Raw genomic sequence first — 26,676 nt, forward strand, 5'->3', positions numbered from 1 at the left:
AGAGTGTTTTCTTTCCAAAGGTGTCAATTATATGCATAGTCGAGCATTTTTTCGTGACAAAATATCTTGTTTAAAACGGGAACGTTTTTCATCCAAAAATGAAATACTGCCCCCAGAGGTTCAAGAGGTTAACCTGTCTAGGACTGGCGGAACCCCCGCAACAGCCGGTGAAAGTGCAGGGCGCCAAATTCAAAACAACAAAATATCATAATTAAAATTCCTCAAGCATACAAGTATTTTACACCATTTTAAAGATACAATTCTCGTTAATCCAGCCACAGTGTCTGATTTCAAAAATGATTTACAGCGAAAGCACCACAAACGATTATGTTAGGTCACCACCAAGCCACAGAAAAACACAGCCATTTTTCCAGCCAAAGAGGAGTCACAAAAAGCTGAAATAGAGATAAAATTAATCACTAACCTTTGATGATCTTCATCAGATGACACTCATAGGACTTCATGTTACACAATACATGTATGTTTTGTTTGATAATAATAATATTGTTTGATATTTATATAAAAAAATCTGAGTTTACATTGGCACATTACGTTCAGTAGTTACAAAACATTCTGTGATTGAGCAGAGAGCCACATCAATTTACAGAAATACTCATAATAAACATTGATAAAGATACAACTATTATACATGGAACTTTTAGATAAACCTCTCCTTAATGCAACCGCTGTGTCAGATTTCAAAAAAACGTTACGGAGAAAGCAAACCATGCAATAATTTGAGTACAGCCTTTATACAACAAAGCAGCCAAAAAGATACCCGCCATATTGGGTAGTCAACATTACTCAGAAATAGCATTTTAAATATTCCCTTACCTTTGATGATCTTCATCAGAATGCACTCCCATGAATCGCAGTTCCACCATAAATGTTTGATTTGTTCGATAATGTCCATCAGTTATGTCCAAATATCTTCTTTTTAGGGCGATGGGTAAACAAATCCAAAAGCGTTTTCAGGTCGCGCGGAACGTGGTACAAAAAGTTAATAAACATGCCACACACAGTATGGAATCAATCTTTAGGATGTTTTTTTAACATAAAACGTCATTAATGTTCCAACCGGACAATTCCTTTGTCTGTACAAATGAAGTGGAACGTAGCTACCTTTCACGTGAGCGCGCCAGACCGAGGCTGTGGCTCTCTGCCAGACCACTCACTCAAAGAGCCCTTATGAGCCCGTCCTTTAGAGTAGAAATAGGTTCTAAATACTGTTGACATCTAGTGGAAGCCTTGGGAAGTGAAACATAACTAATATCACCCTGTATCTTCAATGTGGGCTGAGTTGAAAAACTACAAACCTCAGATTTCGCACTTCCTGGTTGGATTTCTTCTCAGGTTGTTGCCTGCCATATGAGTTCTGTTATACTCACAGACATCATTCAAACAATTTTAGACACTTCAGAGTGTTTTCTATCCAATACTAATAATAATATGCATATTTTAGCATCTGGGACAGAGTAGGAGGCAGTTCACTCTGGGCACGCTATTTATCCAAAAGTGAAAATGCTGCCCCCTATCCCAAAAAGGCTAACCACAGATCATAGAAATACTGTTTTCACAAATTATGTAAATACTGGTTTGGTGCTGGAGAAAATGAATGGGAGGTTGAAAAGAGGTGGAATTGCCCTTTAATTAATGATGGGATGATTGCTGCAAAGGAGTGCTGCTGGAGTTGGACTTGGATTTTAATCTATTAAGCAATGGAAGTAGCAAGAGGCCAGTTTGTATACCAGTAGAGATGAATGTTCCTATCTACTGTCAAAGCCTTTGCTAGAATAATATCCCATATGTCTTTTAATGTCAGAAAGATGAAAGTACATGAAAAGCCCTTGACCTGTCAACTGTTATTATAGACTCTTACCACATCAAGCGCAAAAGCATTGCTACAGAGAGTGTACTACTCACAAAATCAGAACAGTGGTGTGCTTCAAAGCTCCTCACCTGAAGTCATTTTGTGCTCCTTAATGAAGTCAAGGAAACCCGTCCCAGGGCAGCGGCTGAAGAAGAGTCCCTCTTCCACAGATACTGTATTCTACAGCTACTTGGGGGGTTGAGAGTGCTGGCCAACCTTGGCTTAACCGCAAACACTTTGTTTGCTACCACTGGAGATACAACTGTAAGTGCCTCCCCTGGGGGGCGTTTAAATTGAAACATTCCCCACAAGGTCATTGCCATCCCCATTTGAAGTGCTATATATCACAAATAGCAGTTATGTGGATGTGATATGTGACTGTTTGACACCTACACAATGCACTCAGTCCCTCCCCGATGCCGTGTGACGAGTGTAACCTGCAGACAGGCGTGAAGAGCAGAGAGTGTTAATGTAAAAGTCCAGATTACATTTACATTTACATTTAAGTCATTTAGCAGACGCTCTTATCCAGAGCGACTTACAAATTGGTGATTTCACCTTATGACATCCAGTGGAACAGCCACTTTACAATAGTGCATCTAGGTCTTTTAAGGGGGGAGGGGGAGAAGGATTACATCCTATCCTAGGTATTCCTTAAAGAGGTGGGGTTTCAGGTGTCTCAAGGTGGTGATTGACTCCGCTGTCCTGGCGTCAGGGAGTTTGTTCCACCATTGTTTTGACTGGGCTGAGCGGGAACTGTACTTCCTCAGTGGTAGGGAGGCGAGCAGGCCAGAGGTGGATGAACGCAGTGCCCTTGTTTGGGTGTAGGGCCTGATCAGAGCCTGGAGGTAGTGAGGTGCCGTTCCCCTCACAGCTCCGTAGGCAAGCACCATGGTCTTGTAGCGGATGCGAGCTTCAACTGGAAGCCAGTGGAGAGAGCGGAGGAGCCGTGAGAGAACTTGGGAAGGTTGAACACCAGACGGGCTGCGGCGTTCTGGATGAGTTGTAAATGGCACAGGCAGGGGAGCCCAGCCAACAGCGAGTCAGTAATCCAGAAGATGACAAGTGCCTGGATTAGGACCTGCGCCGCTTCCTGTGTGAGGCAGGGTCCCTGCGGATGTTGTAGAGCATGAACCTTTGAATTTGAGAACGACAGGGTGTTGTCCAGATCACGCCAAGGTTCTTAGCGCTCTGGGAAGGACACAATGGAGTTGTCTTAGTCTGGGAGGAAGAGAAGCGTCTTGCCGAGGTTCACACCGTCAATGATATGTCTGCCAGTTGTCATAGGAGAGACGAGGTTATGACAGAGCCAGGTGACTTGGAAGTCCCAGTGGTGAGAGCACCCCCATTCTCGCCAGGAAGACCTGTCAGGTAGGACTCCAAGCGTGGGCTTGCAGTTAGCTTTAGCAGTGGATGTGATATTGAATGACTATCTTGAAACCTGACTGGGATGATCATTCGAGAGAGATCATCCAAGGACGGCACGTTCAAGATATGTCTGCCAGACATGCAGAGATGCGATTCGCCACCTGGTCGTCAGAAGGGGGAAAGGAGAAGATTAATTGTGTGTCGTCTGCATAGCAATGATAGGAGAGACCATGTGAGGTTATGACAGGAATGCACGTGGTGAGGAGACGGATTCTCGCCACGCCACCTGGTAGGGAGCGACCTGTCAGGTAGGACGTTGCCCAACTCGGGAGAGGGTGGAGAGGAGGATCTGATGGTTCACAGTATCGAAGGCAGCCGATAGGTCTAGAAGGATGAGAGCAGAGGAGAGAGAGTTAGCTTTAGCAGTGCGGAGCGCCTCCGTGATCAGAGAAGAGAGTCTTGACATCGGAGGGATCGAGTGTAGGTTTTTTCAGAAGGGGTGCAACTCTCGCTCTCTTGAAGACGGGATTACGAGCTCCAGGGATGAGTTGATGAGCGAGGTGAGGTAAGGGAGAAGGTCACCGGAGATGGTCTGGAGAAGAGAGGAGGGGATAGGGTCAAGCGGGCAGGTTGTTGGGCGGCCGGCCGTCACAAGACGCGAGATGTCATCTGGAGAGAGAGGAGAAAGAGGTCAGAGCACAGGGTAGGGCAGTGTGAGCAGAACCAGCGGTGTCGTTTGACTTAGCAAACGAGGATTGGATGTCGTCGACCTTCTTTTCAAAATGGTTGATAGAGAAGGTGGCAAAGGCTTCCTAGGGTTAGAGGCAGATGCTTGGAATTTAGAGTGGTGAGACAGAGGAGGAAAATGTAGAGAGGAGGGAGTGAAAGGATGCCAGGTCTGCAGGGAGGCGAGTTTTTCCTCCATTTCCGCTCGGCTGCCCGGAGCCCTGTTCTGTGAGCTCGCAATGAGTCGTCGAGCCACGGAGCGGGAGGGGAGGACCGAGCCGGCCTGGAGGATAATGGCTTGAGGAGGCAGAATCAGGAGATAGGTTGGAGAAGGTTTGAGCAGAGGGAAGATGATAGGATGGAAGAGGAGAGAGTAGCGGGGGAGAGAGAGCGAAGGTTGGGACGGCGCGATACCATCCGATTGGTCGGAGACTTGAATCACCATATCATAAAGATGAGGTCGAGCGTATCTCTTGCAAAGAAAATGTCTCAGGCAGAGAGGAATCCCATCTGAATTCACTTTGTTTTTCACCAAGCTAAGTGTCCATCCGATGGAGAGGCATAGTTTCCATTAACTGTGACAGCATGGAATTCAAAGGAGGCGATGTTAAGATGAGGATCCCGGTGCCAGGCTCTCGGGGTGTGCGAGATTACCAGGAGGATGGAGGAGCTCAGATGCCAGGTCTGCAGGAAGGCCCTCCATGCTTCAGATTAGACTCCCATCAGGAAGTCAATGACACTGCCCTTTAGAGAGAGGATAGCAATATGGCCTCAATAAGGAATGTAAAATGTATATATTTCTTGATGCAATAACTTATTTAATACTGGCTCTATGCTGTCACCAATGGCTGGTAATCTTGTAATCTGACTAACTGCGTTGGATTTTCTTTCCAGACATACTGTCCCCGTGCCTCTAAAGCCCTCCTAGTGATCAAAGATTTCCTCCTATTCTTTGCCGTTAGACAGATAAAACCAGTGAGATTCATAGCTAAGGCTGCACCAAGTACTATAAAACCCACACATGGTTGCCCTAACTCGTGTAGCATGATCCAATTGCAAAGGAATGATGAATGAGTACATTATCAAAATGTACTTTGTTCTACTTAGTGTTCAGTTCTTTCATCTGATCGACTTTCAATCTCTTTCAAAGATAAGAGGAGTTAGTTCAGTGCCTTAAGTAAGACAAATGAGGTCTTGTCTTTAATGAGCACTAAAGCATGATAGTTGGGATCAGAGCCATAGAGAAATTCTCTGTCACTCCAACGTCTCTGCCATAGGAGAGAAATTCTGTCACTCCAACTTTAGGGGACAGAACTACAGTAGAAGGGTCGACTATGCTTTTTTACAGAACACTGTTTACCTTTGAACCTCACTTGTTCTCTATCACAGATGTGTGTTTGTCAAGCAGCTGCCAAAGTAATTATTTTAGTTGTGACCTGGCTATGGCTTCCCGATCTATAACCCAGAAGGTAGCACCAGTTATTTGGGTGGGTTCCATTCAGCCGCTCCAGTATACCTGCTCAAAATGGAGCCGTGTCAAAGATTGCTACCAATGTCATTCCATTCTAATACCATGTGATGCATCCTGACCTGAAAGTCATGGTTAAAAAAAGATCTTTCCCCCAAACTCTCCCTGCCCTTCACACTGTCTGATCAGCCTGTGTAGATACCTGCGGAGCCGCTATGCCTTTTTGCCATTCACTATCAATTTGAGGCGCGATGCTGAGCCTCCTTGTCCCAACCTTAGCCTGTGCCGCCGTATGGTGGGAAAAGAGCAAAGTTCTCTATCAGCTTTTTAAAGCGTGGCCCTTCCCTCATAAAAGAGCCAGTCACTGACCGTGTCACCAGGGGTTTTACAGTTCAAACCCTGCCGAGAGGAGTGCGCTGGGCTCCAGCATCAGAGGCAGATACATCAAGATGAAGAAGACTGTAACATAAATACCAGTGCCATTTTCCTCCAGGCTTCCATGGGCCTCACCGAGGGGATAAGAGGGGAGTGTGATGAATCACTGTGCTTGTTGCACCACGACAACCTAACATTTCAGCCTTGCTGGCAGAGAAAAGACCTGTTGCTCTGGTGAAGGTTAAGCATCTGTACACTAGGTGTGCGTGGCGTCCCGTCCTATAAGACTCTTAATTAAACGCCCTCCGCCCATGTTCCTTCCTGTATAGCCTGTTACCGTTAATGTCAGGGAATAGAGGAGAAGCGTCTCCCGCTGTCCGTCGTCTGTCATGACCAGCGGGACGGCTCCTTTTGATGGCTGTTTCACACACAGCGGACGTACATTACTTCTCGGGGAGAGAGAGGGAGAGTACAGCAGGCAGACTGTCATACAGCACATTGTGTTCCATGCCTGAAGTGAGAGGGACAGCTGATGACTATCCCCACCTACAGTCTCATGTCCAGTTCGATGAAGATACAAAGACAACGTCACTACAATACATACTGTATTCCCAGAGTCCCAATGTGGCTCATGTTTTCACATTGAGTGTTGACCTCATCTGCATAGTTTTTCCATATGTTTTGACGTGATGTCTTTGGGGATTATACTTGTTGTGAAGGTGTTATTTGCCGATGTCCTTGAGTGCTGGTCCACTGCCCACTGTCCCATTCTCTACATAGACTGTGTTAAAACAGGATTCTGCTCTGGCTGCTTCTCCTGTCCTGAGCCAATGTTGACAATGGATGTAGGCCAGGTATCCATTAAATCTTGACTATCTGAGCTTTAATCCTCAACAGGTAGGACTTTGGCCACTGCTGGGCATCTTTATCTCAGTGTCCACCCCAAACTAAGTCCACACAAAGCCCAAGGGAAAACTTGTTTTTAAGAGTATCCTGTCCTATTTTAAGATGAGTAAGTAATCACATTAGTCAAAATAAGATGTTTGCATTTAGCCTGTTAGTTAACTCGTCTTATTTCTGCTTGTTCTCTCCAAAGGCATAATCCCACTACTTGTTAGCTATCCTACTACCTCTGTCATTGGTCGTTTTTCCCCCATCCCCTCCTCTGAACATTTTGTCCTTGTAATTGGAGTGAATCATTTCATCCCCCTGACATACATTAAAGTGCCACGGCAGAAGTACACAGTACCTGATTAATAGGGGCAGATTAAAACTCCACGTTCCCAGCCCCTTTCCCCCTTGCTAGCTCTGGAATATTTCACCTGTGCCCCGAAGAGTGTAAAAAAAACTTACAGTGGAGGATTGGATCAGAGGACTCCACTCCTGTCCCGACCTCACCTGATGCTAGTGAGAGACCTTGAAGGAGGATGAGGCTGCCAGTGGCACCCCTCTCCCACGTCTCCTCTCTATACCCCCTCCCACCGCCCCAGTTGCTGCAGATTAATTGGTAATCCGCTGGCCCCTCACTCAGGCCCTATCTAAAGAGCCAATCCACCCTCTCCCCTGACACTGATGGGTTGCCTCTCCTGGCAATTGGGCCCAGATGGATGTTGAGATATTGCCGGCAAGTACAAGAGCGCTTTGGCTCTACTCTAACCTGCATAGCTACACAGGGCTGTGTGGGTGTGTTTTGAAGTGGGGTCCTAGTGGTATGGTGTAGTGGGGTGAGTAGTGAAGCAATGTGCGTTCTGAACGTCACCCCGTGTGAGTGTGATGAAAGCTGAGGAGTGGGCCGTGGAGTGCGTCTGTGACTGATTCCCAGTTTAATGGCCTGATTGGGTTTGGGAAGGTGAGGAGATTGGGGGGGGGGGGACTGGCATCCATGCTTAAAGCTCTGATTTAGTAACGCCCAGCCCAACAGCCACAGAGGCAGTCGCACCAATCGATTTGGGGATGGCCTTTGAACAAACAGTATGAGGTGGAGACGCTGACGCCTTTTGTACCACCCAGCCTTCAACCTCTGCTGACTTTGGGTTGGATGAACTGAGAGTCAGAGAGCCTTCACATACTGTATATAATCCATAGCATTCCTATAGGCTGTAGTCTTTGCCTGCGGGATAGTTTCTGGATCAGGCAGCTGGAAGGCAATATCTTACTAAGTTGTTTCAGTATTATCCTCATGAGGCATAAAGCTTCCTGCCCTTTGATGGGGGGGGAGTTTAGTTCATAACTAGATGGACTGCATATTGTTTCTGCAGTCAGCTGACAGATGCTGGCTTGTGTTTCTACCTGGATGGCCATGCTCAGGCATTAGCAGCATGGAGGACAGAGGAGGAAGCTGAGTTATGTGTCCGTCCTGGCCAGCTCAGCACTCTCCCACAGCCCATTAGGGCCTAAACAATCTTGCCTTGTCAACATTAATCGCTTTCAGATTAGCAATGGTAAAAGGCTTGCCCTTTAAAATGTATTTTTTAAAACAGTGGTGCTATAATGAAAGGTAGGGGTGGATTAGGGGAGGGCTACATAAAGGGATCATTCCAGAGGTTTGGCCCTAATCTGACCTCTGGGATGTTGCAATATCTGGACCCATCAAAAGCATTCAGGGATTAAGCAGTGTGTAGCTTTGCCTAGTTGGCATGCACCGGATCACAATTTGGCATCAGAAATATACAATAATGTGAACCGGGTGACACCGAAGTCGAATGTCATAAAAATTTATATTTATTATCGGTATCCTTAAATGCCTCCATGTCATTTCTTTACTTGGCCAATCCTATTACTGTTATGAGATGATGTAGGTGTATTATAGATTTGGCCAATATTTAGCTTCCAATTTAATTCACTTTTTACATTAAATATTATACTTTACTCTTGAGGATTTTTGTGTTTTAGTTTGCATGCAACCAAGTAAAATATGGGTTTGATTTGGTCTAAATTGTCAAATGAAAGGAAATTTGAGCTTTATTTTACCGTAACAGCTTCCCTTTCAACTCTCCTAGTAGATAGCCTTGATTTAAACTGCATGAGGCTATAACAGTCCCTCTGTGGGATTACCTTTTGAAATGTCGTATACACACACACTACTTTGTTTGTTTTGGTGTTGTCACAACACTTAACTCCAGTACCCGCTGTTTTTCTGTGTGTCTTTCAGCGTTCACCATGATGATTATCCTGGCTCTGATCCGTATTGGTAAAGGCCGGGGCGAAGGCCACCCCCGTATGGCCCAGATCTCTGGGGTGCCAAACCTGTTTGGAGTGTGTGTCTACTCCTTCATGTGCCAGCACTCCCTGCCCTCCCTGGTGACACCCATCTCTGATAAGAGGCGTGTGGGTACCCTGGTGGTGTGTGACTATGTCCTCATCCTTGGCTTCTACGGCCTGCTCTCCTTCACAGCCATCTTCTGCTTCGACAGCTCGCTGCTACACGACATGTACACCCTCAACTTCACTGACAACTGTGACGTGCTGGACATCCCCGCTTTGCGCTACTTCCTGGGCCTCTTCCCAGTCTTCACCATCAGCACCAACTTCCCCATCATCGCAGTCACGCTGCGCAACAACTGGAAGACCCTCTTCCACCGTGACGGGGGCACCTACCCCTGGGTGGTTGACCGCATCGTCTTCCCCCTCATCACCCTGGTGCCGCCCATCATCGTGGCTTTCTGCACCCACAACCTGGAGTCCCTGGTGGGCATCACGGGCGCCTACGCTGGCACGGGCATCCAGTACGTCATCCCCGCCCTGCTGGTGTACTTTGGCCGGCGCCACCTGGTGCCTATGCTGGGCACGGACGAGGTCAATAAGCACCAGTCCCCGTTCCGCCACACCTTCTGGGTGTGGTTCGTAGTGGTGTGGGCTACCTTCTGCCTCATGTTTGTCACAGCCAACATCATCCTGGAGGACACCAAGAAATGAGGACACGGACTGGTTGTGAAAGACCGGTTTCTCTGTGTGGGTGTCTTGTATTTCTACATTCTCTCTACCTGAGACCTTCCAGAACATGGTACAGGCTGAACGGTGTGCCTTTTTATGCTGCTCTTGTAGCATGGGAACCCTTTTAATTACAGCGGTAATCAGCAGTTGAAACCATTATAAAGTGTCCTCCCCACCCCTGTGTCAGTAAAAAGATGGGACTGGAGAAATGTAGCCATTATAAAGTGTCCTCCCCACCCCTGTGTCAGTACAAAGGATGGGACTGGAGAAATGTAGCCATTATAAAGTGTCCTCCCCACCCCTGTGTCAGTACAAAGGATGGGACTGGAGAAATGTAACCATTATAAAGTGTCCTCCCCACCCCTGTGTCAGTAAAAAGGATGGGACTGGAGAAATGTAACCATTATAAAGTGTCCTCCCCACCCCTGTGTCAGTAAAAAAGATGGGACTGGAGAAATGTAGCCATTATAAAGTGTCCTCCCCACCCCTGTGTCAGTACAAAGGATGGGACTGGAGAAATGTAACCATTATAAAGTGTCCTCCCCACCCCTGTGTCAGTAAAAAGGATGGGACTGGAGAAATGTAACCATTATAAAGTGTCCTCCCCACCCCTGTGTCAGTAAAAAAGATGGGACTGGAGAAATGTAGCCATTATAAAGTGTCCTCCCCACCCCTGTCAGTAAAAAGGATGGGACTGGAGAAATGTAACCATTATAAAGTGTCCTCCCCACCCCTGTGTCAGTAAAAAAGATGGGACTGGAGAAATGTAGCCATTATAAAGTGTCCTCCCCACCCCTGTGTCAGTACAAAGGATGGGACTGGAGAAATGTAACCATTATAAAGTGTCCTCCCCACCCCTGTGTCAGTACAAAGGATGGGACTGGAGAAATGTAACCATTATACAGTGTCCTCCCCACCCCTGTGTCAGTACAAAGGATGGGACTGGAGAAATGTAACCATTATAAAGTGTCCTCCCCACCCCTGTGTCAGTACAAAGGATGGGACTGGAGAAATGTAACCATTATAAAGTGTCCTCCCCACCCCTGTGTCAGTACAAAGGATGGGACTGGAGAAATGTAACCATTATAAAGTGTCCTCCCCACCCCTGTGTCAGTAAAAAAGATGGGACTGGAGAAATGTAACCATTATCAAATTCATGGACTAGCCATCCATGATATCAAAATGATAGTTTAGTGTTTATTTACATTTACTTTGTTTATAACATTGGAGTACAACAAGCTTATATTATAGGTACTGGTCAGTTGTGAGAGTTGAACTAAGCGGATGAGGCATTTACATGTTATATTCTTCAATAATCAATGGGCACATATAATTAATAGATGTATCAACTGCAGATCACCCATTTTAAGAGTAATCTATATCATTTGTGGAAAGGGACCAAATATCTTGTGATTGTATGAAAGCTGCTACCGTATGTAGGAACACAAGGAAGAGGACCTTGTTCACTCTGTTCCAGTGTCCCTCTGTAGAAAAATACAAGCTGAACAATCAGACTGTATTAGCAAGGCATTGCACTACACAACAGCACTGTTTTTAAGCATATACAAAGAGCTGGTCAACTTGTTTCCAAATGCCTCATTTTAAATCCACAATAACTGAAGGAAGGATAGAGCAGGGAGGTGTCAGTGTTCCTCTGGACCTTCAGAAACAGTGTTGCGGCTAAAGACAGAATATGCTGAAACTATGGAGAGAGGATGGAGAGTGGAGGAAAAATATAACCTGACAACTAACTCAACGCTCCTGTTCCTAATGGCAATGCAGAGAGACTTTAATGTGGCTTTAAAATGAACTTGGGATGGTGAAAAAAGCAAGCTAAATGAATCTCTTATAATCAGTTTATTATGGCTGGCATTTCTACATTCCTCACTGGTGGCTCTGCCTCAGTTCTCCTTGTCTTCCCTGTGAACAATGAACCTTTGTCCATGACAGATCCCTGACTGATGGGCCTGATGACAGAGCTCCGTCTCTGGTCATCAGGAGACCGATCTTGAGTTCAAACTCTGTACACATACCACCCTCATGTTTTACTGTTCACCACCAAATCATCAGCCCTTCATCTACTCCATGTCAGCACCTGACTGCTCTTTGTTGAACTTTAACCCCAGAAAATTATCAATGGACACAGGAAGGTTTATGTTGGCTACATCACCAGGAGCCAGCTGGCACAGTGCCTAATGTACCACAAAGATGCCTCTACAGTAGTCCCAGTATATCTATTTTTGCAATCACTGGTTTTCTCATACCATGAACTGCACTGTTGGTTAAGGTCTTGTAAGTAAGCATTTCACGGTAAAGTCTACACTTGTTGTATTCGGCGCATGTGGCAAATAAAGTTTGATTTGATTTTAACCATCTGTCTCATGCTCGCAACGAGAATTTCTCAGCTTTCTGATTTGTTGACAGCTCTTTACTTGAGGTTTTAATACAGTTTCCTGGTAGCTCAGTTTGATCGACTAATTAGATTTTACTTCCAGACTTGGGAACAGCCTCTTCGCCCTGAGCTCTGCTCATGCCCACGTTATACGCTTCTGTCTCATTGTCATATACTCTGGTTCTATATATCTATTTATATCTCTGCTCTATAGAATATATATTATGTCCTATTATTGTCATCAAGTTTGGAGCCCAACTACAGGAGTCATATCTTTGAAACAGTATTGTTGTTGGGGAATGTAAATCATGTTTTGTGGTGTAGGGTTCCATATTACATGGTCACATTTAGAATAGTGGTTCTCTTTTACTATGTAAGTGCTAAAGTAATAGCTAAAGTGTATCGTTAGCTGGCTGTCATGAGCACTCACCTGGTCAAAAAGGGAAATACTTATTGCCATTCATGGTTTGCACCTGCAACATTGCACAAGTTTGCACATAATTGCCTTGGGTTTGACCTTGTGTGTTTTACGTAGACTTTTGCAAATGGTTTATCATCAAGATGTTTGTAAGGGTTGATAACTATGGTATTCATAACCCATCAACATATACAGCTTGACACTATTTAAAATGCATTAGACTAATAGTCATGCATTGTAGCATATTGATGGTATTGTGTGTGTTAGGACAGAAAAAGTGTGACTATTTCTGTAACACTGCTTCTCTCAATCTTGGGTTCCTTCTGGTAATTATTGTCAACATTACATTTCTGCATGCAGCTCCTTTCAAAATGTTGTAGTCAGTTGTTCCTTTAAGCTTCCAGATTGTGGTGGATAGTTACTCTTATTTTTCCTCATCTTCTTTTCAATACAAATGTGCAATATGTTTTGAACTGGGTTGGGGAAGTAAGATTTCAAGCAAATTTGAACTGTTTGAGAGTGTTTGTCTGTGTGTATTCTTGTGTCAGTGTGTCACTTCGAAAAGATTTTAAATGCGTGTGTCTGACTCTTCTTTGGAGTTGTGAAATGTGCCTTTTTTCCCGGGGTTATTGTTTCCATTAATTTGTTGACTTGTTTTTCCTGGCATGTCTTTGTTTTAAGCAGCCTGTCAGATAAGATCTGCATGTAAGCCAGTTAAATTAACTGACAACCAATGTCTCTTAAAATAAACTGGGATATCCTTGTCTTCTAAAGTGTGGGTTCGCCTCGTCTTGACTTTGAGACAGTTTTGTGAGTATTAAAGAGATGTAATATTAACATTGTAATTTCAGAACCTTTCCTTAATATATCAACGTTTTAATGGTGGAATGATAGTTTTTTACAATATTTTTTCCAGAATGTTAAAACAAATGCATTATGGGTTGAATGCTGTAACACAGAATAAACAATGAATTAAAGTCCCATGACAGTAGACTGCCCCTTACTACATATAATCATTTATTCACATTACTTTAATAAAATATTTCCGTCGTGTATATTACATTAGCTCTATTTGATGACTTCATTTCATTCCAAGTCATCTCATCTATATAGAGCTGCTGTCTGGCATTATCACTTTTTTTGGTGATTCTTCAAAGTAAATAAGGCACATTTAGGGCTCCCGAGTGGCGCAGCGATCTAAGGCACTGCATCTCAGCTGTATCACAACCGGCCTTGATTGAGAGTCCCATAGGGCGGCGCACAATTGGCACAGCGTCGTCCGGGTTTGGCCGGTGGAGGCAGTCATTGTAAATAAGAATTTGTTCTTAACGGACTTGCCTAGTTAAATACATTTTATGATTGCTGATACCAATACAAATTTTGTCATGTGCCGAATACAACTGGTGTAGACTGTTACGAATCCCTTTTGGCCCGACAGTCTAGGAGGGGGATGGTAATGAGACCCGTAACATAACTCATGCAAATTCTAATAGTGACAAAGTAAAAGTGCGAACAAAACTACGACAACTGAAATCTACCGTCAAACTCAAGGTTTATTTGTAAACACACGGTAATGGGGGGAGCAGGAAAAGGGGCTGAGCTGGACCCAAGGAAAGAAACAATAAGTATTAAAAAAAAAAAAAAAAAGCTAGACTAGCCTACTTTAACAGCTAACTAACCAAAAATACAGTGGGTGGTCTGCCCAGTTCTAACTAGTGTATTTACCAAAGTCTACCTACGGGTAGTGTATGCCCATGGGCGACTTGTCTTGGTTTCCCCTTTTCCCACCAGCAATCAAACACAAACACCATAACCAAAAACAATACTCACAGGTGATGACAAAGTGCTATGGAGGTGCTCAAACAAAAGAGAGGTTAATACACAAAGAGAGCGTGAAACACAGCAACCTACAGACATGGCATTTACAGAGAGATTTAGCTCTAGAGCAAACAAATGATGGGGTTTTTAAACCAAGGGAAAGGAACTGTGATTGGGTAGGAAACAGGAGGAGGTGTGTCTTCTGATTGATGATTGGATTAGTGACTGATTGGGGAGTGATGATTTTCACCTGTGAGGGGAGAAGGAGAGAAAAGAACACAGGATACATATACACACAGACACAGGATACCTGTATCCGTAACAACCTTACAGTGAAATGCTTACTTACAAGACCATAACCAACCAGTTTTAAGAAAAATACCTAAAAAAATAAGAAATAAAAGTAACAAATAATTAAAGAGCAGCAGTAAAACAACAATAGCGAGGCTATATACAGGGGATGCCATTTAGTCGAGGTAATTGAGGTATATATATTCATGTGGGTAGAGTTATTAAAGTGACATGCATAATAACATAGAGTAGCAGCTTCACTTAGATCATGTATTTTCAGGTAGAGATACCTCACGCAACTGCTCTATCACGTGTTTTTTTGTCTCTTCTCTTCTCTCCCTCTGTGTATGCCCCACACAGACCAGACAAGTAGGCATGCAATGGATTATGGTCATTGTAGTTAATTACCACGTTTTCTGCACTAAACGATGTAGAATATTGGCCTGTTGGAAACTACAACTTCCTACTGAGCTCACAGAAAAAACTAAATGGAATTCAAATAATTGAACCAAGGTCAGCCAATAAGTTGTTTAAAAACTGAAAGATAACTGAAATGTTGGCTAATTGACTGAGGCAAGCAAATCTCTTGTCAATTCAACCACAGACCAGTCAGATTTGAGAGATTTGCTGTCTCCAGTCAATTTGACAATAAGATTTGCTGGCCCAGTCAATTTGACAATAAGATTTGCTGTCTCCAGTCAATTTGACAATAAGATTTGCTGTCTCCAGTCAATTTGACAATAAGATTTGCTGTCTCCAGTCAATTTGACAATAAGATTTGCTGTCTCCAGTCAATTTGACAATAAGATTTGCTGTCTCCAGTCAATTTGACAATAAGATTTGCTGTCTCCAGTCAATTTGACAATAAGATTTGCTGGCCGCAGTCAATTTGACAATAAGATTTGCTGGCCGCAGTCAATTTGACAATAATATTTGCTGTCTCCAGTCAATTTGACAATAAGATTTACTGTCTCCAGTCAATTTGACAATAAGATTTGCTGGCCCCAGTCAATTTGACAATAAGATTTGCTGGCCCCAGTCAATTTGACAATAAGATTTGCTGTCTCCAGTCAATTTGACAATAAAGATTGGCTGTCTCCAGTCAATTTGACAATAAGATTTGCTGTCTCCAGTCAATTTGACAATAAGATTTGCTGTCTCCAGTCAATTTGACAATAAGATTAGCTGTCTCCAGTCAATTTGACAATAAGATTTGCTGTCTCCAGTCAATTTGACAATAAGATTTGCTGTCTCCAGTCAATTTGACAATAAGATTTGCTGTCTCCAGTCAATTTGACAATAAGATTTGCTGGCTCCAGTCAATTTGACAACGAGATTTGCTGGCTCCAGTCAATTTGACAATAAGATTTGCTGTCTCCAGTCAATTTGACAATAAGATTTGCTGTCTCCAGTCAATTTGACAATAAGATTTGCTGGCTCCAGTCAATTTGACAACGAGATTTGCTGGCTCCAGTCAATTTGACAACAAGATTTGCTGGCTCCAGTCAATTTGACAAGAGACGGTTCGTTGTTGAGTTGTTACATGTAGTACCTTTAATTCACTGTGTTGCATAAGTTCAACTGTTGTTCTTTTTACAATGGTTTTCAATGATTTTGCCTGTATGTGAATTCAATCAATGCTCATTCTAAGTGTTTCAATTGTATGATTCCTATGTTTCTGTTTCGAAAAGGAAATAAAAGCATTTTGTTTTTCTGGACCTTTTGAACCTTAATTAAAGAACAGATGTTTGAAATTAACTCTATGGTGAAGTTCTGTTCTCATTTAACATTCACTTGTACTTACATTTCACTTCCTGTTTCAAAAGACCAATAATGTTCCGTTAGAAACCCTTTGATGATGAGGGTTTGAAACATTTCCAATTGGAACGGCCTGGTTTGGACAAAATACAAATGTCAAACTATCCCTCACAATACTATTAAGCACCTTATCCGTTTACTTTTTCATATTCAGATGACTGTTTAGAATGCATGAATCACTTGTTAAATGTTAATTTTCTGTAACTTTTTAATCGCAGTCATCTATCTCCTGTCATCATGTGGCGGAGTTTGGGTAGAAAGTGTCATTGGAGGGTGTGTGTGGTCTCCTGGCACCACTTCATGTTTTTCCACTCTCTGTGTCATGTGAAGATCCTCCATAGGCTTTTGTCAGTGACAACAGATCCCTCTTTTTATGGTCATAATAAACCTTCCTGCTGAATTTCAATCTTGACAGGGCTGCGACACAGTCATTTAATACACCCTCTGGCCTTTCATGTACAAAACCTTCAGAAAGTATTCACACCCCTTGACTTCTTCCACATGTTGTGTTACAAGCGGAATTTAAAATGGATTACATTGAGATGTTTTGTCACTGGTCTACACACAATACCACATAATGTAAAAATGTTAATTTTTATAAATGAAAGCTCAAATGTCTTGAGTCAGTATTCAACCCCTTTGTTATGGCAAGCCTAAATAACTTCAGGAGGAAATATTGCTTAACAAGTCACATTAGTTGCAAAAACTGTGTTTAGTAGTGTTTAATATGATTTTTGAATGACTACCCCAGCTCTGTACCCCACGCGCAATAGCCTGTAATGTCCCTCAGTCCAGCGGTGAATTTCAAACGCGGATTCAACCACAAAGACCATGGAGCTTTTCCAATGCCTCACATTAAAAAAGCAGACATTTATTATACCTTTGAGCGTAGTGAAGTTATTAATTACACTTTGGATGGTGTCTCAATACACCCAGTCACTACAAAGATACAGACGTCCTTCTTAACTCAGAAAAACGCTCAGGGATTTCACCACGAGGACAATGGTGACTTTAAAACAGTTTAATGGCTGTGATAGGAGAAAACTGAGGATGGATCAACAACATTGTAGTTACACTGCTATACTAACCTAACAGACAAAGTGAAAAGAAGGAAGCCTATAACAGAATAAAAATATTCCAAAACAAGGCACTAAAGTAATACTGCAAAACATGTTTTTGTCCTGAATATAAAGCTTTATGTTTGGGGCAAATACAATACGTTACTGAGTACCTCTATTTTCTAGCATAGTGGTGGCTGCATAATGTGGGTATGCTTGTAAAATCCTTCGAGGGAAAACCTGGTTCAGTCTGCTTTCCACCAAACACTGGGTGATGAATTCACCTTTCAGCAGGAGAAAAACCTAAAACACAAGGCCAAATCTACACTGGAGTTGCTTACCAAGAAGACAGTGAATGTTTGTCTAGCAATGGTTGTCTAGCAATGAGCAACAACCAATTTGACATTTTGAAAATAACATAATCCAGGTGTGGAAAGCTGTAAGGGTTTTCCTGTGGTGAAGGAGAAGCGGGCCAAAATGCAGCATGGTGGTTATTCATGTTCTTTAATTTATAAAGAAACTACACATGCGATAACTAACAAAAACAACAAACGTGAGAAAACCTAAAACAGTCCCATCTGGTGCAAACACAGAGACAGGAACAATCACCCACAAACACACAGTGAAACCCAGGCTACCTAAGTATGATTCTCAATCAGAGACAACTAATGACACCTGCCTCTGATTGAGAACCATACTAGGCCGAAACATAGAAATACCCAAAACCTAGAAAAACAAACATAGACTGCCCACCCTGACCATACTAAATAATGACAAAACAAAGGAAATAAAGGTCAGAACGTGACAGTACCCCCCCCCCCCCCCCAAAGGTGCGGACTCCGGCCGCAAAACCTTAACCTATAGGGGAGGGTCTGGGTGGGCGTCTGTCCGCGGTGGCGGCTCTGGCGCGGGACGCGGACCCCACTTCACCATTGTGTTAGTCCGCCTTATTGTCCGCCTCCGTGGCTTTCTAACCATGGCCACCAGTCTTAATGACCCCACTGGACAGAGGTGCAGCTCGGGACATAGGGGCGGAAGCTCTGGACAGAAGGGCAGCTCGGGACAGAGGGGCGGAAGCTCTGGACAGAGGGGCAGCTCGGAACAGAGGGGCGGAAGCTCTGGACAGAGGGGCAGCTCGGGACAGAGGGACAGAAGCTCTGGACAGAAGCTCTGGACAGAGGGACAGAAGCTCGGGACAGAGGGGCAGCTCGGGACAGAGGGGCAGGTGCTCTGGGCTGAGGGGCTCTGGCGCCTCAGACTCCAGCAGCAGCGCCGGACAGGCGGGAGACTCCGGCAGCAGCGCCGGACAGGCGGGAGACTCCGGCAGCAGCGCCGGACAGGCGGGAGACTCCGGCAGCAGCGCCGGACAGGCGGGAGACTCCGGCAGCAGCGCCGGACAGGCGGGAGACTCCGGCAGCAGCGCCGGACAGGCGAGGCGCATTGTAGGCCTGATGCGTGGTGCTGGCACTGGTGGTACTGGGCCGAGGACACACACAGGAAGCCTGGTGCGGGGAGTTGCCACCGGAGGGCTGGTGTGTGGAGGTGGCACTGGATGGACCGGACCGTGAAGGCGTACTGGAGATCTTGAGAGCAGGGCTGGCACCAACCGCCCTGGCTGGATCTTCACCCTAGCCCGGCAGATGTGGGAAGCTGGGGTGTAGCGCACCGGGCTAAGCACGCGTACTGGGGACCCCATGCGAACCACCGCATAACACGGTGCCTGACCAGCACCACGCCTGCCACGGTTAGCACTGCTAGGAGCACTGTAGTGCTGAGATGGCACAGGACGTGCAAGGCTAGGGAGATCCACAGGAGGCCTGGTGCGTGAGGCTGGCACAGTCTTCACCAGACCCCTAGCACGCACCTCAGGATGAGTATGGAGAGCTGACCCAGGTGCCATTAAATCCCTGACACGCTCCGTCGGGCGAATGTCGTGCCTAATGCACCAAACCAGCAACTCCCTCATATCTCTCTCCTCCAATTTCCCCATTAACTCCTTCACAGTCTCTGCTTCGCTCACCTCCAACACCAGCTCTGGTTCTGAGCTCCTCCTTGGCTCCTCACGATAAACGGGGGGAGTTGGCTCAGGTCTGACTGCCACACTCCCCCTGTGCCCCCCCCAATACATTTTTGGGGCTGACTCTCGGGCCTCCGTCCGCGCCGCCGTGCTTGCTTCGCCAACCTCATTCTCCTGTAACCTTCCGCGCACTGCTCCATCGAATCCCAGGCGGGCTCCGGTACTCTCCCTGGGTCGACCGCCCACCTGTCTATTTCCTCCCAAGTAGTATAGGCCATATTCTCCAAGTAGTGCAGCCTCTCCCACTGCTGCTGCTGCTGCTCCTGCTGCTGCTCGTTACCACACCGCTTGGTCCTTGGTTGGTGGGTGATTCTGTAAGGGTTTTCCTGTGGTGAAGGAGAAGCGGACCAAAATGCACCGTGGTGGTTATTCATGTTCTTTAATTTATAAAGAAACTACACATGCGATAACTAACAAAAACAACAAACGTGAGAAAACCTAAAACAGTCCCATCTGGTGCAAACACAAAGACAGGAACAATCACCCACAAACACACAGTGAAACCCAGGCTACCTAAGTATGATTCTCAATCAGAGACAACTAATGACACCTGCCTCTGATTGAGAACCATACTAGGCCGAAACATAGAAATACCCAAAACCTAGAAAAACAAACATAGACTGCCCACCCAACTCACGCCCTGACCATACTAAATAATGACAAAACAAAGGAAATAAAGGTCAGAACGTGACAAAAGCTCTTAAAGACTTACCCAGAAAGAAATGCTGTAATTGCTGCCAAAGGTGATTGTAGCATGTATTGACTCAGGGGGTCAAATTCTTATCTAATGAAGATATATTTGTCTTTTATTTTTCATATATATATATATTTTTTTACAAATGTAAGAATCTTCCACTTTGACATTACAGAGTATTTTGTGTAGATCTTTGGAAAAAAATACAATTATATCCATTTTAATCCCACTTTGTAACACAACAAAATGTAGAAAAAGTCAAGGGGTGTGAATACTTTCTGAAGGCACTATATGTGGGTGTGTGTGTTTGAGGGTAGAGCTGTAATTGGAAATTAAAACATTGCTTGGCTTAATTTATTCACAGCTTATTTAATGTCTTTATGATTTATACCATGTTTGGATGAAGAGGGGAAGGAAGAGGGTATGGGGTGTTACTGAAATTGACTGCACTGCTTTAATTGGATCAAATTAGGATTTTTCTCTGACCTGGTTGGCCTCATCAGTACTCCCCCAGCACAGGGCCAGTGACATGTGGTTAGTTAGAAAGTAGACCATTCCCTATGCTGGCTCAGTTAACAATATAATGACTCATCCTCAGACACATGCAATAGGCCTGCAGAAGAGTTGTCTGTATTTGCTACTACTCATTATGTGATCTGCATTAGGGATTGTTCAACTGGCTGGCTCAAACTGATCCCCTGATCCATGCTGATCGACCATGTCTATTCCGCTGTGCTGACCATACCAGCCTTTGCTGTGCACTGATTCCACCGTGTTTTCACCCACAACACAATCTTCATCACTGAACTTAATTTTGTGCTGTAGTCTTTGATCATGATGTTATTGATGTGGGAGAGGAGCCTATTGATCATGTATCTGCTGTCTTAACCAGCATTGATAGAGAGCAGCAGGCAGGTGCATGATTCTGGGTGCCAGGTAGGTAGCACAGGGAAGCACGAGGCAGGGCTCTCTGCTACTGAAACTGCTGCAGCCTTGAGACACAGAGGAGGGTACCACCTGCTCCTTATCAGTGGACACCTTCTGTCCTCCCTAAACTCTCCTTCGTTCTCTCTCCTCCACACCCTGGGGGAAGAGAGGATGTGATCAACCTGGCAATGCCAGGCTAGAGAGGCTTATTCTAGGTGTTGTATTAGGAGAGGTGCCCAAACCGACATAGCAGAGGAAGTCATTAAAGAGAAAGCAGTAGTAGCAGTTGGATAGAAGATCCCCTTATTCTAACAAGAGGATGCTGGAGGCTAGAAGATCCTCTTATTCTAACAAGAGGGTGCTGGAGGCTAGAAGATCCCCTTATTCTAACAAGAGGGTGCTGGAGGCTAGAAGATCCCCTTATTCTAACAAGAGGGTGCTGGAGGCTAGAAGATCCCCTTATTCTAACAAGAGGGTGCTGGAGGCTAGAATATCTGCTTATTCTAACAAGAGGGCTCTGGAGGCTAGAAGATCCCCTTATTCTAACAAGAGGGTGCTGGAGGCTAGAATATCCCCTTATTCTAACAAGAGGGTGCTGAAGGTATTGATGGTGAACGTAAAGGCACTGGCGCAACGAACCGCCCTTGCTGTCTCTGCCTGGCCGGTTCCCCTCTCTCCACCGGGATTCTCTGCCTCCAACCCTATTACGGGGGCTGAGTCACTGGCTTACTGGTGCTCTTCCATCCCATCCCTAGGAGGGGTTCGTCACTTGAGTGAGTTGAGTCACTGACGTGATCTTCCTGTCCGGGTTTGGGGGCCCCCTCGGGTTTGTGCCATGGGGGAGATCTTCGTGGGCTATACTCAGCCTTTTCTCAGGGTAGTAAGTTGGTGATTTGAAGATTTCCCTCTAGTCGTGTGGGGGCTGTGCTTTGGAAAAGTGGGTGGGGTTATATCCTGCCTGTTTGGCTCTGTCCGGGGGTATCGACGGACGGGTTCCTTCGTGTCTCCCGACCCCTCCTGTCTCAGTCTCCAGTATTTATGCTGCAGTAGTTTATGTGTCAGGGGGCTAGGGTCAGTCTGTTAAGTCTGGAGTATTTCTCCTGTCTTATTCGGTGTCCTGTGTGAATTTAAGTATGCTCTCTCTGATTCTGAGCACTAGGACCATGCCTCAGGATTACCTGGCCGGATGACTTCTTGCTGTCCCCAGTCCACCTGGCTGTGCTGCTGCTCCAGTTTCAACTGTTCTGCCTGGGGCTATGGAATCCTGACCTGTTCACTGGACGTGCTACCTTGTCCCGGACCTGCTGTTTTCGACTCTCTCTCTCTACCGCACCTGCTGTCTCTAACTCTGAATGCTCGGATATGAAAGCCAACTGACATTTACTACTGAGGTGCTGACCTGTTGCAGATGTTTATACATCAGCATTGCTTGCTGTTTGGAGTTTTAGGCTGGGATTCTGTATAGCACTTTGTGACATCAGCTGATGTAAAAAGTGCTTATAAATCAATTTGATTTGATTTGAAGGCTAGAAGATCCCCTTATTCAAACAAGAGGGTGCTGGAGGCTAGAAGATCCCCTTATTCAAACAAGAGGGTGCTGGAGGCTGGAAGGTTCCCTTATTCTCGAAATGCTACACTCTTGTTATTCTGGCCATAGATTATCAGGTATGAGAACCTGTTCCAGTGTCGACCCAGCCTATTTTTATTTTTACATTTTTATTTCACCTTTATTTAACTAGGCAAGTCAGTTAAGAAAAAAATCGTATTTTCAATGACGGCCTAGGAACAGTGGGTTAACTGCCTGCTAAAACTTCTTACCTGGGAATATTGAAGACTCATGTTAAAAGGAACCACCAGCTTTCATATGTTCTCATGTTCTGAGCAAGGAACTAAAACTTTCTTACATGGCACATATTGCACTTTTACTTTCTTCTCCAACACTTTGTTTTTGCATTATTTAAACCAAATTGAACATGTTTAATTGTTTATTTGAGGCTAAATTGATTTTATTGATGTATTATATTAAGTTAAAATAAGTGTTCATTCAGTATTGTTGTAATTGTCATTATTACAAATAAATAAATAAATAAATAAAAATTGGCCGATTAATCGGCTTTGGTTTTTTTGGTCGTCCAATAATCGGTATCGGTATCGGCGTTGAAAAATCATAATCGGTCGACCTCTAGTCCAGATTGTCTAGCCCGGCTGATTTGTAGGGGTCCAGATTTTGCAGCTCTTTCAGAACATCAGCTGACTGGATTTGGGAGAAGGAGAAATGGGGAAGGCTTGGGCGAGTTGCTGTGGGGGGTGCAGTGCTGTTGACCGAGGTAGGGGTAGCCAGGTGGAAAGCATGGCCAGCCGTAGAAAAATGCTTATTGAAATTCTCAATTATAGTGGATTTATCGGTGGTGAGTTTCCTATCCTCAGTGCAGTGGGCAGTTGGGAGGAGGTGTTCTTATTCTTAAACTTTTTTGAGTTTGTGTTGCAGGAAGCAAATTTCTGATTGAAAAAGCTTGCTTGGCTTTTCTAACTGCCTGTGTATATTGGTTTCTAACTTCCCTGAAAAGCTGCATATCCAGGGGCTGTTCGATGCTAATGCAGAACGCCACAGGATGTTTTTGTGTTGGTTAAGGGCAGTCAGGTCTGGAGAGAACCAAGGACTATATCTGTTCCTGGTTCTACATTTCTTGAATGGGGCATGCTTATTTAAGATGGTGAGGAAGGAATAAATAAAATATATATATACTATATGATAGATCAGTTTTGAATACAGACAGTTTAATTGCTAAAGTGGATATTTATTAGTAGAGTAATATATTTTTCACGGCATGCAGTATGTATCATGTATTTGAGCCTCCTTAGCAGTCGGTGGGTTTAATGGGAGAGATTCAGGTCACATTGGAAGAAGTGTTTTAGGGACGATAGCCAAGCCCTGCGTGGTGAAAAGCTCCTAGTGTCTTATTGGCTAGCATCAGGAAGGGAATAGACAGGCATCGATAGTAGGGATAATAGGTTCCAACTAAATTACCCCTCCTCTCCAGTTACCTGTCTTAAATTGTTTTTAAATTGCTCTCCCTTTTTCTCTCTCCATCGATAGGTAGGAAGCCAGCACTGGTTGAATATTCTAGAGGAGCCACTGTCTGGAAAACATTTCAGTGGTTGATTTATGACCATTACAGGACTCACAGTGGAACACAAATACAATTGACTTAAGTTTATATTGTTTACGTTTTAGGGGTGTTAAGGAGTCTGTGTGATCTGCCTTACCCTTCAGCTGTTCATCATCAATCAACTTTATCAGCCTACTGCCCCAATACTCAATATTCATTCGGTCTGCACTGGTTCCTCAAAAGCAGCATCGTAACAGACTATAGATGGAATACCAAAATGTGTGAATAGCTTATCTCATGCTGGGCTGTAGAGAGTTTCAAATGGATGTTTAATCCATGCCTGGAATACTGCATATACATGTAGAGGAATATCTGATGTTTGGAAAAGGTGATAGTAGAAAGCGTGTTCTGTATAAGTGACAGACAGACCGCATGATGGTATATTTATGTACCATTACAGCTGTTCAGGATCCAGGACACAAGTGGCTAGAACAGGTTAATCCTATCTGCTGTGTCCTATCTCACTGCTGTCTACGGGGGAGGACTTGACACCTGTCTGGTTAACACACTCTCAATGGCATGAAATTGCCTGTGACATGGCATGGGTTTCTCCAGTCCATACACACCTCTTACCCTTTCTCTGCCCCTACAGTACAACACTGACAGTGTCCACTCAGGGGTGTCCTAGTAGAAGATGATCTGTCTGGTTAGCTATCAGTCACCTGGAGGTCAGTGTTTAGGGGGGTAGCACTAGGAAAGGTCCCAGTCAGGATGCAGACATGCACTCATACTGTAGGCCTGCTACACGGAGCCTTACTCTCTGTCTTGTTGCGTGTTTGCATAGCTCCATGTTGACAGCATGGCGGCCCAGCCTCAGACCGGACCGGGCTCTCACTCTGCCATATTTACCCAGGATTCACAAGGGTTTCTCGCTGAGGATCACAGTGAGTGAGCAAACACCATGGACAGGGTTGTCTCGCTGGCTGGCTGCTGTTTACTCTCGCTACAGTGTCAGGAGTGTCCTTGGGACAGTGTGCAAACAGTCAGTTACCAATCCGCAGACGCTGGCAAACTCATATTATTTCAACATAATTCTCTCATGTCCCGGATTTACCCTAATGTGTGTTTTTGATGTTTTTAAAATGTTTTTAAATCGGTTTATCTTGGCGAGCCCATGTGACAACGTAATGCTTAGTCAAGATGATTTATATGGGAGTCTTAGTTACTGTCTGATTGCATCAATATTTTCTTTAGAATAAAGGTTTATCTTAAACCCCTATTCCCTCACTCTTAAGCCATTGCTGACCACAAACTGCTGTGGTTTTGGTTTAGACATTTGACCAATCGACTGGCTCCTTTGGAGTGCGGTCCTCTCCCTCTCCAAAAATACTGATAATAGATTTTAGATGATAGGAGGGGAGGAGGAGGAGGGGGTGCTGGTAAGAGGGGGTGGAGGTGTGTGAATTTGATCTGGGCGATAAGGCTCTCTCTCTCTCTCTATCAGCGCCCAGAGCTGTTTGAGCCCTGCCTCGCCATCCATCACTGGCCTGGGGAGCCGCCACCGCCACAATCGCCCCCCCCACACACACACACACACAGCCCAGACACTTGCAGCATAGGTCCTGAGCCTGGTTTCTTATGTTTCTCAAATGCAATGTTAGTTACAGTCCCTATACACGTTTTGGCTCAACATCAGCGCAGCACAGGGACTGGAACATTCACTGCCTCTGACACATCTGTAGGCAAACCCTTGGCAAGGTTAATAGTGTTAATTACGACAGTACTACACAGTCTCTTTGAGGATGACAGTGGCAGTTGCTAATCATGCATTCTCTCAATAACCTGCTCTCTCATTATTTATAAGCTACCTTTCCCATGTAGGTAATCAGTATGGGGGAAGGTATAGGGATATTTCACACTGGGCCTGAACATTTAAATGGGCCATCACTCAACTTCTGGACAGCACTGAGTCTATGTGATCACATTCCCCAGATATGGAGAAGGTCATGGGTGGTAATATGACAGGCATGCTACATCTGTGTGTGTGCTGGGTGGGTAATTGGCATGAATGAGTGATCTGAGACTAGCAGTCCAAAGCTTCTCAGACAGGATGCAGTCCATGGACTTCCCCTGGGCTAGCTAGCTCGTCTGACAAAAACAGTGAGAATTTAAACTCTGTGTGTTTGTGTGATTGTGTAAGTATGTGAGTGTGTGGATGTGATTGAGTAAGTGTGTGTACCCACCCGTTGACCATCCCGCCCCCTTCCCCAAGGGCTCTGACCGCCGGCAGGAGGAAGGAGGCAGGCCAGCGTGCGCCTGGCAGGAGAGGATTA

General features: G+C 44.8%; 1 protein-coding gene across 2 annotated transcripts in view; it reads left to right on the plus strand.

The window, feature by feature from the left end:
- LOC115119383 (transmembrane protein 104-like) overlaps nt 1–16,417 on the plus strand; it is an 87,154-nt gene extending 70,737 nt beyond the window's left edge. For both annotated transcript variants that reach the window (XM_065010237.1, XM_029648157.2), the window contains exon 10: nt 8,959–16,417. In XM_065010237.1, the coding sequence (XP_064866309.1) occupies nt 8,959–9,722 (764 nt within the window). In that variant the 3' untranslated portion in view covers nt 9,723–16,417. The remainder of the gene's footprint in view (nt 1–8,958) is intronic.
- The last annotated feature ends 10,259 nt before the right edge of the window (nt 16,418–26,676 follow it).

Source organism: Oncorhynchus nerka, linkage group LG26, assembly GCF_034236695.1.
Source record: "Oncorhynchus nerka isolate Pitt River linkage group LG26, Oner_Uvic_2.0, whole genome shotgun sequence".
NCBI classification, from domain to species: domain Eukaryota; kingdom Metazoa; phylum Chordata; class Actinopteri; order Salmoniformes; family Salmonidae; genus Oncorhynchus; species Oncorhynchus nerka.